The 16,170-nt window shown below is 37.5% G+C and overlaps 2 protein-coding genes and 1 long non-coding RNA gene across 4 annotated transcripts; 2 read left to right on the plus strand and 1 right to left on the minus strand.

Annotated features, from left to right (window-relative positions):
• Nucleotides 1-883: 883 nt before the first annotated feature.
• On the plus strand, nucleotides 884-8,059 carry nup107 (nucleoporin 107). The gene is made up of 26 exons (XM_056748601.1): nucleotides 884-987; nucleotides 1,873-1,958; nucleotides 2,322-2,414; nucleotides 2,495-2,604; nucleotides 2,705-2,831; nucleotides 2,916-3,019; nucleotides 3,162-3,289; nucleotides 3,394-3,442; nucleotides 3,559-3,630; nucleotides 3,706-3,794; nucleotides 3,884-4,076; nucleotides 4,317-4,407; nucleotides 4,513-4,592; nucleotides 4,687-4,746; nucleotides 4,829-4,974; nucleotides 5,069-5,117; nucleotides 5,205-5,274; nucleotides 5,352-5,467; nucleotides 5,608-5,797; nucleotides 6,012-6,124; nucleotides 6,225-6,327; nucleotides 6,874-7,034; nucleotides 7,140-7,265; nucleotides 7,357-7,470; nucleotides 7,575-7,742; nucleotides 7,897-8,059. The coding sequence occupies exons 1-26, from the start codon at nucleotides 980-982 to the stop codon at nucleotides 8,002-8,004; spliced, it is 2,754 nt and encodes a 917-aa protein (XP_056604579.1). The 5' UTR covers nucleotides 884-979; the 3' UTR covers nucleotides 8,005-8,059.
• A 501-nt stretch (nucleotides 8,060-8,560) lies between these two features.
• On the minus strand, nucleotides 8,561-10,567 carry LOC130420990 (uncharacterized). 2 transcript variants are annotated; one of them, XR_008906742.1, is made up of 4 exons: nucleotides 10,465-10,567; nucleotides 9,480-9,937; nucleotides 9,267-9,396; nucleotides 8,561-9,183 (listed from the first exon to the last, which is right to left on the minus strand). It is a non-coding gene; the product is annotated as an uncharacterized LOC130420990 (long non-coding RNA). The 2 variants fall into 2 exon arrangements; XR_008906741.1 differs by lacking the exon at nucleotides 10,465-10,567 and having other exon boundaries at nucleotides 9,480-10,458.
• Nucleotides 10,568-10,581: 14 nt separating this feature from the next.
• slc35e3 (solute carrier family 35 member E3) lies at nucleotides 10,582-15,724 on the plus strand. The gene is given in 7 exon segments (XM_056748602.1): nucleotides 10,582-10,666; nucleotides 11,825-12,521; nucleotides 12,890-12,941; nucleotides 12,944-12,999; nucleotides 13,315-13,473; nucleotides 14,038-14,120; nucleotides 14,897-15,724. Coding segments are annotated over 6 exon segments (939 nt in total). The 5' UTR covers nucleotides 10,582-10,666; nucleotides 11,825-12,119; the 3' UTR covers nucleotides 15,084-15,724.
• The last annotated feature ends 446 nt before the right edge of the window (nucleotides 15,725-16,170 follow it).

Here is a 16,170-nt window from a genome sequence, read left to right on the forward strand (position 1 = left end):
ATAGTTTTCATGAAAATAACATTTTTACCTAGACACATACGTTTTGTTAATATTCAATTTATCCTGTTAAAATGGTCTATTGGCTCAGTCTGAACATGTTAAACAATGATTGTTAAATGAAACAACAATATTGTCGATCATAAATTGAAAGTTTCTTTTTTTCAAAACGCTACAAATCCATCTTTTTTTTAATGTTGGTTTATTTATTTTTAAGTACAAACAAACATATGACATCAGGGACTTATTCTATAAATGAATATAAATCAAATACATGCAAATGCATGAAATAAAAAACAGCCAAATAATAATAATAATAATAAATAGTAACAGACTAAATGGTAAAATAAAATAAACATTTTCAATTCATGTTTCGATATTTTCCAAATTTAAAAATAACACGCATACAAATACCACTAACGAGCGAATTCTGATTGGTCGAGAGGACATATCACAATTAGGCTAAAAACAGGTTCGACAATTATAGTGTTTTGGAAAGAAACGGCATCTTGCAGTACATTTTAAACAAGGAAATATAGCGATTTGGCATGAAATATTGATGGAGCAGTGAATAGGTTTAGTACACAGCATAATGGCACAACAAACTCATTTTATTTTTATTTGGCATTTAATGCGTTTTGGAAACGAGCTCTTCATATATATCGCACTAAATATTAGTGCGATATATATATTAAGATCAAAATAAAATACTTTCCAAATAACACAATCACCATATTGAATAAAAGATTGCATAAAACTACAAAGAAAGGAGTTTGAGGACACATTTCTATGTTTGTCGTTCGTCTTTTGGTCTGTAGGTGGCAGTAAATTGACTGTGATTGAGTATGTGTAATGTTTCTCCGAACCAGTGGGGGCAACCCTTTAATATACAATGATGCGCACCGCGCAGCCGAAGAACCAACAGAAGTGAAGGCGCAAAATCTCTCGTGCTAGCGTTGCTAGATTTAATTTAACATACATTATGGACTGGTAAATATCACATTTCTATTCAAATAAATTGTTTACGAATGTTATTGTAATACTTGTAGCTGTTGTGTTTTGTCCTGAATGTAAAATGAATTGTCGTTTTGGAGATCATCGTAAACATGCGGCTCCCTATTTCAGTTTGGCACACTTTAGGAATACAATAATAATGTGTGCAAAATCACGTTATATAGAAACCTAATTATTCTGTGGTCTTTATTGTAAGTACAATGTAACACATGACTATTGGTTTGTCGTCTGATTTGACGTTAACAGACTCGAATTGAGTTACCTCAAAATGATACTATACCCCAAAATTAAAAGTCTGTCATCATTTACTCGCCCTCAAATTGTTCCACACCTGTATATATTTCTTAGTTCCGCTTAACACAAAGGAAGATATTTGGAAGAATGTCAGTAACCAAACAGATCTCATCCCCCATTGACTTCCATTATAGTATTTATTTCCCCTACCGTGGCATGTAATTGGGGCTGAGATCTGTTTGGTTTCTGACATTCTTCCAAACATATTCCTTTGTGTTGTGCAGATCCAGGTAATGTATACTGGTCTAGACTTTGGAACAACCTGAGGGTGAGGAAATGTTGACAAAATTTTCATTTTTGGGTGAACTATCACTTTAAATTAACATCCAGTGATATGTTTTTAAAGAATACATTGTTTATTATGAGCATGTTATTACACATACTTAGTGGTTAGTAAGGTGTAATTTTCCAAGTCAGGATTAAGAATGCCCGATTTTTTTGTAAAATTGTAAGACTTGTTTGTGTGTTATCTGTTTTAGGTGCGACGTAGTTTCATTCAGTAAAGTATATGGGTTAATCTGTTACTTTTCATAACTGTATTTTATTATGTGCTTTTTGTCTGTGCAGGAATCAGACCTGGTGTAGTCCGGTGGTTCGGGACAGTGAAGTGACACGGGCAGCCCGAAGAAAAAGTTCACATAAAAAAGTAGCATGTATCCTTAGCAAGAACTTTATAATACAGAAAATACAAGAAATGGTAAAACTGTAGAATGCTACAGACATATGCCTAAAGCACAGAAACGGCAGAAGGGATGGAACCTACGAAAACTGGTCAACATTATTTACAGTTATTAAAATGTTGTAGAAGTCTTTGTTATTGTAATGAAAGTAATGTCACAGTGCTAAAGATGCTTCCTTTTTAAATATGTAAAATATACTTTCTTATTTATTAGTTTATGTTTAAGGTGTATAATGAGGTATTAAAGCAATAAATCCATACATTCATCCAATATTAATTTTATAATTGAATAATAAGAGAAGGGTCTTTTCGTGGTGTTTCTTAACTCCTTGCTCAGTCCCTCTGGCACAGGATGGCAGTCCTGGGACGAGCACAACCCCAGCCAGATCACTGCTCCGCCAGACACCTGGATCACTGCACAAACAAACATGTGAGTTCAGAGTATATGTTAAAATCTGCATTATAGAGTGTTGATATGCAGGTGTTTACTCTTGTCTTTGTGTTGCACAGTTACCCCCAGAAGTTCCCTGAGGAACCCAGATATGTCCACAATCCTTGGGACAGGAAGCAGAACACCTCGCTTTATGAACACACCCCGTACCAAAGGCAATCTGAGCATGGTGAGCGTTCAGGCTTCATAGAAAAAATAGAAGCCTTTAGCCATGTGATTTTTCATAAATTAAACCAATGCTATTACTGATGTCACTGTTCAAACATTAGAACTTGGATGACAGCGATTGGACAAACAGTCTTTTCCCTTCCCCTCTGTCTGGAATGGAAAACAGCTTCACTGATGATGTCTCCATGAGTGCTCTCATGCTGAAGGAAGATGATCCGGGAGAGGCTGGTGAATAAACATTTCATCACATCTCGCATGTTTTGATTTTCTTTACACGATTCTTCTAACATATATGTTTTTCTTTCCTGTCAGCCACTCTAAGTTTATTCCCAGATTTCCAGCAGTCGTATCTGCGTCATGCATCCACGGCTGTGTTTGATCTACTGGAGGAATACGAGGCTCTCTGTCAGGATAAGGTACACTCGGTCACGTCTTGCATATGCCTCATCTCTTCTTACCAGGCTACCTTCATTGAATATGAAACCACCCACTCGGAGAGAAATCATTTTTGTATCAGTTTGTCTCTAAGATCTTGCAAACTTTGACCCACTACTGTAGGTCGGTACGTTGCAGAAACTGGTTCTCCGGTCAGCATCCGGCCAGCAGAAATCCTCCAAGACGGTCAGTATCACCTGGTTACTGCAGCAAGAGATGGTGACATGGAGACTCATAACATCCCTTTACAGGTACAACACACACACATGCACATGCAAAAACAATAACCTGATTTATGGACTCTTCACAAAGAAGTTCAACTTCCTTCTTACAAGCTTTCGATATTTTTACACAGAGACAGAGTCCAAACGGTGCTAGAGGAAGATATCATGATGGACATAACTGTAAGAGCTTTCATCTGTGACAGAAGTATTATCTGTTGGTAGATGCCACTTGGTTTGATATTTGTTGATGTATGTCTTAAAGCACGACTTGTAAGAACCTTTTGTTTTCTGTGGAGGCCCCTAGTGAAAGTGAAAAGTCAGTAATGGAGCAGTTTTTCCAGAAGGACAGCATGGTGCGACAGAGCCAGGTACACCTTCATGCATTCACCTATATATATGTTTCTCTATAGAATGGCCACTTCACACCTGTTTTTGTCTTCTAGCTGGTGGTGGACTGGTTGGAGAGTATAGCTAAAGACGAGATGGGAGATTTCTCAGATAACATCGAGTACTACGCCAAATCGGTGTACTGGTAAGTGATGACGCAATGTCACTGGAGCTCTATCAAGTCTAATATAATGCAGGTGAGGCAGAGTTTTATGGAGGTGTGTTTGTGTGTAGGGAGAACACTCTCCACACGCTGAAGTTAAGGAGGAATCAGTCCAGCAGTGGCTTCAGCAGGCCTTTAGTCACAGAACTGGATCCTGACGCTCCCATCAGACAGAAGAGACCACTTGCAGACCTGGACAGAGAGGATGACATGCGCCTGCTGAAAAACCTCTTCAACCTCATACGAGCAGGCATGACCGATGAGGTGAGTGTGTGTGATGATGATGAGCTCAGAGCTCTATGTTTTGATAATCATTCTCAATCCAATCCGGATGAACTCTTTGACAAAGAAGCTTTTTTCTATTCTAGAATCAAATGTGCAGATGCTCTATTCTTTAGTGTGATATATTTTGTGTTTGTTTATTCATAGAAGAAAACATTTTGGGAGTCCTTAAAGTTTGAAAGATGTCACTGTATTTCTCTCTCATTGTGTGTGTGTTTGTAGGCTCAGAGGCTGTGTAAGCGTTGTGGTCAGGCCTGGCGTGCTGCAACTCTAGAAGGCTGGAAACTGTACCAAGACCCCAACATCAATCGAGGTCAACACATGCTCATCTGCCTACACCAGTTAGATTCATACTGTTATTCAAACAAAACTGGATTTATTGCTTTTAATATCACTTTACACATGTTTCTGTGTTCAGGAGGCGGAGAGTTGCAGCCGGTGGAGGGGAATCCTCATAGGAGTGTGTGGAAGGTGTGCTGTTGGAGATTGGCAGAAGAGGTGAGAACTTGAATTTGACTTATATATATATATATATATATATATATATATATATATAAAACAAAGGCATTCCCTAAATTCTGATTTGTTTTAGGAGCAGTTCAACAAATATGAACGAGCCATCTATGCAGCACTTAGTGGAAACCATAAACAGGTACAATCATCCAACCATTTTACATTTTTCTTTTTATTCATTTGCCATGTATATTGTTTGATATGTATGATGTGCCGTGCAGTTGTTACCTGTGTGTGAGACGTGGGAGGACACAGTGTGGGCGTATTTCCGGGTGATGGTGGACACTCTGGTGGAGCAGGAGATCTGTTCCTCTGGTTTGGGCAGTGAGGAACTAGAAGAGCTGCCCAGGGAATTCCTAGAGACCAAGTAAGACTCTTAATGTACATCATATGTTAGTTAATGATGTGTCTTTTTCCCACTAAATGATTGATTTGTTCTGCTATGTGACATTTTTGTTTAGTTGGACTATGGAGAAAGTCTTTGAAGAGCTTCAAGCAACAGAATCCAAAGTGAGGATGGGAAATTAATCTTGTATCTATAAGTATTATAGTATGTTGCATTTGTAATCTTTTTTTGCAAATGTTTTATTTTGACAGAGGGTTATAGAGGCAACCAAGGAGCACTACCATGTTATCCAAAAGTTTGTTATTCTTGGAGACCTTGATGGTGAGCTTCATTTTGATTGCACGCATTTTGATTTTTTATATAAAGAAGTTACATTTCTGATGAACTTGTGTTTAAAGGTCTTCTGTGTGAGTTCAGTGATTGGTTAGCAAGAACTCCAACTTTGCCAGCCCATCTTTTGCGCTTCATGTCACATTTGGTGTTGTTTTATCGCAGTTTGGGAATGCAACTCAAGGTAAATGTACAATGTTCGTTTTTTTGCTGTTAACAGATTGTTACACTAGTTTTGTCTTTGCCATTGCACGCACTTGAATGTTCGCTCAAGAAACGTTCAATGATAGTATTATTGATTGTTTTAAAATATTTTGTTCTTAGGAGGAGGTGTGTGTGGATGTTCTGAAGGCTTACATCTCACTGCTAGTGAAGGAGAAGCAGGTGGATCTCATTGCGTTTTACGTCAGTCAGCTGCCTGCTGACCTGGCAGTGTTACAATATGCTCAGTTCCTGGAGGAAGTCACTGAAACCGAGCAGCGCAAACACTGTCTAGACTTGGCAACACAAGCAGGTGTGACTGATATTTATTTGTGATAATGATACAACACATAAAACTAGCATGACAATGTGATGTCATTTATATAGTTTAGCGGTCCAGTCAGAATCAAGTTTTACAGAAATCTTTTTTTAGAAAGGATTGGTCATGTTTTTTTGATCAAACCCCAGTTTATGAAATAATCGTATATAGAGTGTATTTGATATATTTATGTTGTTTTGTTGTTCAGGTTTGGATGTGGCGTCAATCACTAAGACCGTGGTAGAGACCATCAGAGAGAGAGACACCGATGAGTTTGCCCATCATGACCTGACCCCTGCATTAGACACGGCTACTACAGCGGTATAAGACGCACACATACAGTCACGGCGCTGTTGAGCTTCATTTATATGAGCAAGTTAAAGTTTCATCAGTTTTATAACCTTTTCTTATATACACACAGGAGGATCAACAGAAGATTGATGTCATTGATTGGCTGGTGTTTGACCCCGCCCAGCGAGCTGAATGCCTGAAGCAGAGCAATGCCATCATGAGGAAGTTTTTAGGTGTGTGGGCTGTGTGTGTGCTTTGCAGCTAAATTGTGACCTGGACAACAAAACAAGTCTTATGGGTTAAATCTTTCAAAATTGAGATTTTCACATCATCTGGAATCTGAATAATTAAGCGTTCTATTGATGGATGAGTTGTTAAGGATAGGACAATATATGGCGGACATACAGACGTTTATAACTCTGGAATCTAAGGGTACAAAAAATCTAAACATTGAGAAAATCGCCTTTTAAAATTGTCCAGCAGAGGCGCTGTAGCAGACCATCCAGACACAAAAATAACATTTTTATATATTTAGAGCAGGAAATCTACAAAAAAATACAAATGACATAATATCTTCATGAAACATGATCTTTTCTTAATATCCTAATGATTTTTGGCATAAAAGAAAAATCTATAATTTTGACCCTTACAATGTATTTTTGACTTTTATTAAAAATGTTCCTGTGCTACTAAAGACTGGTTTTGTGATCCAGGGTCACAATGACTCAAAGCTAGTTTTGTAGCTTGTCTTGTTTATGTCTAATCCTCTTTTTTCATAGCATCTAAGAAGCATGAGGCTGCTAAGATGGTCTTCGCCAAAGTGCCGGAAGACTCCATGCGCGAGATCTACCACCAGTGGGAGGAGCAGGGCATGGACCCGGCCCATCTTGCCGAGGAAGAGAATGCTATTCGTGAACACCTTTGTATTCGTGCCTATCTGGTACGATGAGCAACATTTATTTGTCCCTCGCTGTAATATGAATCTAGTTCCTGTAACCATGATGGTTTTTCTGAACGTGGATCTGTGTTTTTTATTCGTTTGCAGGAAGCTCATGAAGCATTTAATGAATGGTTCAAGCATATGAATTGTCCTCCGGTGAAACCCACCGCACCAGCGCAGGCTAAGTTTACAGAGAAGGTGGCCCATGAGATGAAAGAGGCAGAGTACAATGTAAGACTCTCGTATCATGTCAGCTCATGTTTATCATGATTCAGTATCGTAAGTGGATTCATTGTATGGAACTATTTGTCACTTCCTCCAGATGGAATATGAGAACTGGCAGGGGCGTCTGGGAGCTCTGACAGAGGACGTGAAGGAAAGGATCTATAACGTGCTTCTGTTTGTAGATGGGGGCTGGATGGTAGACGTCAGAGAGGTGTGTTAATTCAGCATTCTCTTAAGAGTAAGGTTAAGGTTTGATAGGCGTCTCAGGACAGAGAGAGTTTTGGATTTATTGCATCTGTTTGTTTGTTATTGCAGGACGCAGACGAAGATTCTGAGCGCGGTCATCAGATGACTCTCCTGAGGCGTTTGTGTCTGCCTATGATGTCCTTCATTCTGTTAACCGTACTGCAGCGTACCGAACGCCACCAGGAGAGTCTCCGTCTCGCTGACATCATTGCGTCTGACCAACACAAACTATACGAGGTCTGACTTGAAAATTCTCTATTGGTTTAAAATTGTATCTCTTCACTAAGACAGGGAAAGCCTGTAAAAGTACCGTTTTTATATGAAAAAAGCTTTGTTGTGAAGGCTTATGGTCACTGATGTCCTGCATGCAAACTTACTTTTTGTCCTTCAGGTCTTCTCTAAAGAGGAGCTGCAGAAGTTTCTTCAGAAGATGAGGGAATCCTCACTGCTACTGCTGGATAAAGGGCTAGATCCACTTGGGTATGAGATACAGCCCTAGAGTAGTGTCTGTTTGTTTCTGTTAGTCTGTTGTCCACAATCCCATTTGGGGAAAACCTGTATTTTGTTATTGAATAAAGAATGTGTGTTCTTTAGAAACAATGTGTGGTTTGGTTAATGCTACCGGGCGGCTGTTTTAGATCTGTTTCTGTAAGTTAGTCTCTCATCCTCAACTATGGTGGGTTTTAAAGAGAACTTGTGTTTTTCAGAATATTCATATAAAAATGCTGGTAATATACTCTTTCATTTAAGAGACGGGTGGCCCTGCTTGTCACCTTGCAAGAGGGACATTCAAGGTACTCAAATCTGGGCCCGTATTTTAATTAAGATAATTTTATATAAAATACATAAACTTAAACTTGGATTTTATATAAAAGTTTCTGATATCTGTAGGATCAAGTAACTTGTATATAAATGTTATTAGCCCTATTAGTAATATGATTATTACAGTGATTTATTTTCTATCAGGCCTATAGTCTTGACAATATACAGTAACTGGTGTTTGTGCTTTCTGTCTTATGTTTCACATCTTGATAGGAAAGTTGTGAACACTGACATGTTTTATGCACTGTATAATATTTTTTAATTAATGGATGCACTTGGAGGGAGGTGGGTGGAAATTTGGTGAATCTTTTTAGGGAACTTTGCACATGCTGGTTCACAATATCCAGTGCAGAGGCGGAGGCTGTTTCCATAGGTCTGCAATCTTAAAATCCCTCCAGACGATGAAGCATTTGACCTGATCGTAGTGGACATCAAGGTGATGTGACACCGTCTCAAAAGCGCTCAGGACGATGAGGCATTTGACTAGATGTTGGTTGACATCCAGGCACTTGCATGTCTTCCTCCACTGCTGTTTTTTCAATCCATGGACTTGGTTCTCAGGCTCTTGCGAACTAAGGCACATCTTAAATTCGCCCAGGATGATGAACCATTTGACATGATCTTAGTGGACATCAAGGTGCTCCTGTAAATGATGTGACACCGTCTCAAAAGTGCTATGGACGATGAGGCATTTGACTAGATGTTGGTTGACATCTAGGCACTTGCATGTGTTCCTCCACTGCTGTTTTTTCAATCCATCGACTTGGTTCTCAGGCTCTTTCGAAGTAAGGCTCATCTTAAATTCGCCCAGGATGATGAACCATTTGACATGATCTTAGTGGACATCAAGGTGCTCCTGTAAATGATGTGACACAGTCTCTAAAGTGCTCTGGATGATGAGGCATTTGACTATATGTTGGTTGACATCAAGGTACTCACATGTGTTCCTCCACTGCTGTTTTTTCAATCCATGGACTAGGTTCTCAGGCTCTTGTGAACTAAGGCACATGTTATATTCGCCCAGGGTGATGAACTATTTGACATGATCTTAGTGGACATCAAGGTGCTCCTGTAAATGATGTGACACAGTCTCAAAAGTGCTCTGGACAATGAGGCATTTGACTAGATGTTGGTTGACATAAAGATACTCACATGTGTTCCTCTACTGCTGTTCTCAGGCTCTTTCGAAGTAAGGTACATCTTAAATTCGACCTAGACGATGAACCATTTGACCTGATCTTATTGGACATCAAGGTGCTCCTGTAAACGATGTTACGTGGTCTCAAAATCTCTCTGGACGAAGAAGCTTTTGAGTTGAGGGTGGACCTGAAGTTCCTCGGTCGTATTTGTCCACAGCTGTCTGTCCAAAGAATCAAAGCATTGGATTTGACGGTGGTGGACATCAAGGTTCTCATCGATGTTGCTCCACTGCTGTCCATCCAATCCATGGGCTCTTCAATATCACAGCCGAGGTTGGGCACAGGAGCTGGAAACGATGACTTTCTGCACGTTTGCTGCCGCTCGACCTTCTCCTCCAAGCTCGTCTTTTTGGTCTCAGGCTCATTATAAAGCTTTGAGCGCCGAACAGACACGCGTTGGGCTCTCTTCCTCTTCCATTTCAGATTGAGCAAGAGCAAGTAAAACAAAGCAACAAGAACCAGAGAAAAGCAAAACGCCAGCATCTCGAAGCTACTCTCACAACCGACTCTGACAACTTTCGCGCGTCTTTTCATTAAGTAATCCGGTACGATGTCATAATGGTGTTTAAAAAACAATCAGATCTGATCCTTGATTTTTATTGACTGAGCCGAGTTCTAAGCAGATATAAGATGTCACAGTGCATTTTACAACAGCCAATGGGGTTTGAGGCACTGCGCCAACGCCCTTAGCTGTTATAAAATGCACTGTAACCCACAGCTTATTGTGGCTTATTGCTTTATTTTGTGTTTTTAAATTCTTATCGATCACAATAGAGCGTGTCTTGGCATTTATTGTGTGAAGACAAATTTGAAGCTTTGCCTTTTTATTCTTCAGTTGTTCGGATGACAATAACGTTTATGTTGTTCGACAGAAACATGTTAAATGATCTTACTATTTAAAAAAAAAATGTATATTACCCTTAACAGTATTGTCTTACCTTGATTTTTAGTCAGTTGCATTAAGTCTTAGATCTCAAAAGTCTCTTTTCTCACAAAATACTCGAGACTCGAAACGCTGGCTAACTTTTCGTTATGATATTGGTTGTCATGGAAACCCGTCAACTGCTCTATGTTCAAAAGCGGCCTGACTTTATTTTTTGCTTTAGCTAATTATTTTTTATAAATGGACAATAAAAAGAGGTAATTTTTTTCACTTAAATGAAAAAGAACTGCTAGAGAGATTATGTCTGCTAAATGTGCTTAAATGTCGTTTAAGTGACCACTATCTATTTTAGGGTCAATACAGGTTCTTCTGATCAATAAATCTATACACATATAGTTAAAAAATATCTTTGAAGACGTGCAATATGCATTTATAAAATGGCACGAGATGACACTTTTTTTGTTGTACTACAAGGGACGTTTACATGATTTAATGCGCTCCGTGCTGGAGCAGCTGAAATATGTTATTTTGTGTTTCTTTTTCCTCGTAATTTGCACTTTATTTATTTATTATTTTATTTATGTTGTCAAATTGTTCCATTAATTAATACAAGACATGTTTGGCTTGTTACAGCATTTTCTCAGTACCTTATAGGTTAAAAATATTTATATCATGTGTTTACCTGTGATACACAAGTTATTACGTTTTTGAATGACGACGGCAGAATGTGAAATTATTGCTGTTTAGTTTCACTGGGAAATTGCATACAAAATTAATATGAGATGGGTTTTATTACTTATTAAAGTTTAATGCATGCTGTGTTCATCGACGTTTAAATAATTTGTTAAAATCCTTGTTGGTGCCATTCCCTGTTTTAGTCACTATTTTAAACTAACTTTAAATAAAGCAGCTGCCAAATACATTAAATTATGAATCTGATGGAAGTAGCCTACGTAAATTCGTTATTAATTAACATATATGTAACATACATAATGTTTTGCCAACACAAATTGGTCCTCAACTGAAATCACGCTCCTCTTCGTGGTTGGGAGCTAAACACAAACTCTCAGATTCTGTATTCATTTATTTATTTAGTCAATCTTGTATAAATACAAGCATTACCTATAATACCCTTTAATTTTTACAGAGAATTATAAGTTTTCGATAAAGCACAAAAAATCATGTAAATGTTTTTGTCAATACATCTAATTTATAGGCTATATAAACCTTCCTCCTGTTTTATTATTAAAAGTGTTGTCTTGTATTTGAAAAGTTAATAATTTACAACAGCAGATTACTCAGTTGTATTAAGTTGTTTTGCAAATAAACTCTTTATTCTGAACTTGCTCCCGGCATGAATAATAATCATCTCTGTCCTGTTGAATTCGGGCACCCTGCATGTATTTTTCTTCCAGCAGATGGCGAGCATGAGCAAATGACGTGGCGATGCGTGTCACCACTGCGGAGCGACTCCCAACGAGCGTCGCTTTTCATGACGTCACAGCCGTGCGGTCAGTTAGCGGCGGTAGAGTTTTGAGCGTTGAATGCAGCGATGAAAGCCCCTTCAAACCGCTTTCACACAGTTAACCCCAGAAAGCGGTCGAACATTCTATCGGTCTGTGTATGCTCTGTCAAATCAGACGCTTGAAACTCATTGACAACATTTACTTTTATTCACAACACGTACAGTGTTCCTGAATCGTGTCAGCTATGGCGAAGCGACTGTCTGATCTGTTTGGGAACACTCGGATCGTTGCAGGACTTCTGGTCAACCTACTGTCCTCAATATGTATAGTCTTCATCAACAAATGGATTTATGTGCACTATGGCTTTCCCAACATGACCCTGACTCTCATTCATTTCGTGGTGACATGGCTGGGGCTGTTCGTGTGTCAGAAGATGGATATGTTTTCTCCCAAGAGTCTCAGACCCTCCAAAATCATCCTGCTGGCTTTGAGTTTCTGTGGCTTTGTTGTATTTACGAATCTGTCTCTGCAGAACAACACTATAGGCACATATCAGCTGGCCAAAGTCATGACGACACCAGTGATTATAGTCATCCAGACGATGTACTACAAAAAGGAGTTCTCCACAAAGATAAAACTCACACTTGTAAGTGCAGATTTGTTTTATTTTGTATCAGGCCACAGTGCTTATTGAACAAAAGTTAATTGAAATGTACGAAATTAATGCATTTCTGTTTTGAATGTATGTTAACTAAAGATTATGTATGTGATATATGATGTGTTGATATATAATAATATTTGTTAATATTATTATTATTAATAAGTTTATTTTAAGTATCACGTCATTACTTGCTTTTTTAACATTCACGTGACATGTGCACATCATGAACTATGCTCACACTAAATTCATGTGCCGATAAAAGCAAGTCATGGTTAAATCAAGAATTGTATATGAGTCACTATGTCACAGTTGCTCTAGTTTTACACTTTTTCACGTGTGGTTGTTTTTCTAAGGTACCAATCACTCTAGGAGTGATACTGAACTCTTATTATGACGTGAAGTTTAATCTCTGGGGATGGTCTTTGCCACACTAGGGGTCTTTGTCACTTCACTGTATCAAGTGGTATGTAATCTGCTATTTACACAGTCAACACAGGGACCCTCAAACATAACCAAAAAAAACATTAAAATGCAACATTTTGCAGAACACTATAAAACACTTCAAGAATTAACAGTCAAAAATAACACAATTTAAATGTATATAGTTGTTATATATAAAGACATTTTCTAAATCAGTCCATTGACTCCCTGCAGTACATTTGAAAACTGGTCATAAATCGCATTATTATTAAATAAAATATTTCGGTTATTCTGCATTTGAGTGGATAATGTAGTTATTAAAAATATTTTTTATTCCCGTCGCTCTTGTTTTTTTTAGTGGGTTGGTACCAAACAGCACGAGCTGCAGGTGAACTCTATGCAGTTGCTTTATTATCAGGCACCCATGTCTTCTGCATTTCTTCTGGTTACTGTGCCATTCTTCGAACCACTGACTGGAGAGGGTGGTGTCTTCGGCCCCTGGTCATTCCAGGCCCTGGTAAGAGAGTCTCTCATTCTTTCAATGGCTTGAACTCTCCCTGAAACTCTTTCCTACTCTTACTCGAAAAACACACAAAGTCACAGTAAGGCACTTGTGTTTCAGCACAGCCTGTCTGGTAAAAAAGGTTTCCTTTTTGGTTAAATCTCAACAAGTACTAAAAAGCTTTATTGTAATGGAGTTTGCTAAGTGCCATTACCTGTACAATTCCCCATACTTGGGGTTAAAAATTGGAATAAACATCTAATTGTAAATATTTCAGTGAGATGGCTTGTTTAAGAGAGATGATTATCCCAAAAGATGGCTGGGGGAAATGTTCATAGGTTTTCATGTTTACTATAAATTAAATCTTATATATACACATTAAAGTGGGATCCAAAGCCATGTATTAGGAAGAGACTGTAAAAGTAACTTAGCCTAAATTTTTATCACAAAGTCTATGTTCTTTTTTGTTTTAATCTAGAAGATTATTATATATAAATATTTGTGTGTGTAAATATAACAATAATCAAATGATCATTTAAAGTTTATGTATATGATGATACATTTTTTCTCTGTGTTTAGGTAATGGTCTTTCTTTCTGGACTTATCGCCTTTCTGGTTAATTTGTCCATTTACTGGATCATCGGAAACACGTCACCGGTTACGTATCCTTTCTGCTGTTCCTTTAATACCTCAACTGTGGATATTTCCTTCTTTTCTATAATTGGCACACAACACACCCTTTAGACTAATATCTGTAATAACCTTAAGTCCAAAGTGACTTTGTTACAGCTATGTTTGTTAATACTTGTAAGGTTTAACATATTTATTTAAAGGACATTTTAAAACAGTTAACACATGTTTAGTTAATAATAAAAGAAGATGCTCATTTTAGTTTTAGGTCATAGTCATACTGGAAACATTCCAAGCCCTGAATAAACCCTTTGTGGTTTAGAAATAAGGATTTGTACCAATTTGACCAGCAGAGGGAGCACTTGCTTTACCTTGTGTGTAACTGGATCCAGCACATTTCTCAAGTCACGTTCACATGTTTACCAAAATATATTTGATCTAAAAGTATGTGTCAAATTTTATTACGTTTTATATAGATTTAGTTTTTAAGTATAAGAAAGAAATGGGGCCAATTATTTTTTACTATTATCATGAACATGTTAATATCAAAATATAATATTATCCTGAATATAGTTTATCCAATGAAGCCTACATTTTTAAAACTGACAGTTCGGTATTTGTAAATAAATATGAAATTAACTTTAATATTAGTTCAGAAAACTTTTGTAACCCCCAATGTCAAGAATGTCCTCATAAAGCATGTTAATGTTGTAAAACCCATACACTATATTGTTATATAACACATTTTGTAAGTGACTCATCTTTTTCAAAACAGCTTCTGATATTCCCTTAACCTTCATTTTTAAAGCTATAACATGTTTGGACACTTCAAGTTCTGCATCACGTTAGTGGGTGGGTATGTCCTCTTCCAGGACCCACTGTCTATAAACCAAGGTCTGGGCATCCTCTGCACCCTTACTGGCATCTTGGCATACACCCACTTCAAACTGGCAGAACAGGATGCTGGCAAAAGCAAGCTTATACAAAGGCCATAGGCCATCTGATGTGCCAGTCTGTGTTCAGTGCCTAATAGTGTATAGGAATATATAGTGACGGCTCCTAGGAAAGAAGGAGAAAGACTAATCAAACATGAAGTGAAAAGAGCCATAGAGGCTGAGAACCTTTAACAGCATTTCAATTAACCACAAAGGGTTTTCTGTATATTAAACAGTTTTAGTCTTTGTATTTCAAGTATTGCAACGTGCGATAAACCCCTTTGCAGGAAAAACGCTAAATGGGCAAGAACATTTCCTTTGTTATTTTATAAGCGTTATTCAATGATGTATTTTTTATATGCTGTGTACAACAATAAAAACATTTTGTAGCAAAGTGAGCTCTTCTGCCCAGATCACACAGAACCAAACACAGTGACATCAAATAGTTAAAATGTCATGCTGTTATAACTCAGTAGACACATGTGACTCTTATTTTGACCAGTTTAAACAAGAAAATATGTTATCTTACATTGTCTCTAGTCATACCATTTACAAAGGTCATTGCATCCTTGGCTGAAAAGCTCAAGGGTATTTACTATCTGAAAAAGTATTTCAGTCGTTTGTTACTCAAGACTGATCGTTTTTTTACATGTTTTTCTCATTCTCAATACGTAACTTAAACTCCAAAGTCCTCTTTTGTTTTGCTTTTCAAGTGAAAATTAAACGTAGCACACTGTGGCAAAATGTGCTTAATTTGAATGATCATGTGATAAACAAAATGCTTTTTGTTATTTCGCCAAGTAGTTCCAGTAAAGTAACAGTGTTTCATTAAATGAGGGAAGAAAATAATTAAATTCTTGAAAAGCTTTTCAGTGAAAAACTAACAAAAAATGAACTGTTAAGAGTACAAAAAAACGTTTGAAGCTCTCCATTAGTCCAGTGTTATTGTAACGGTTCAATGGTTTTATAATAAGTTAAGATGGCAAAGGAGAAAATTGAAACCAAAGACAAATGGAACAGACAGGAAGCCACAGACTATTATTTACAGATAAAGGCTTTTACGATAAGGTTGTACATTCTTTAAAGCTTAATCCTTAGGATTGATATATACCCAAAGATTCATTAATTAAATAACTGACTTTACTGT

Source organism: Triplophysa dalaica, chromosome 5 (genome assembly GCF_015846415.1).
Source record: "Triplophysa dalaica isolate WHDGS20190420 chromosome 5, ASM1584641v1, whole genome shotgun sequence".
NCBI lineage: Eukaryota > Metazoa > Chordata > Actinopteri > Cypriniformes > Nemacheilidae > Triplophysa > Triplophysa dalaica.

Coding starts and splice junctions, on each gene's coding strand:
- nup107 (XM_056748601.1), top strand. Junction 4,747..4,828: donor TTAGTGGAAACCATAAACAG/GTACAATCATCC, acceptor TGTGCCGTGCAG/TTGTTACCTGTGTGTGAGAC. Junction 7,743..7,896: donor ACCAACACAAACTATACGAG/GTCTGACTTGAA, acceptor TTTGTCCTTCAG/GTCTTCTCTAAAGAGGAGCT.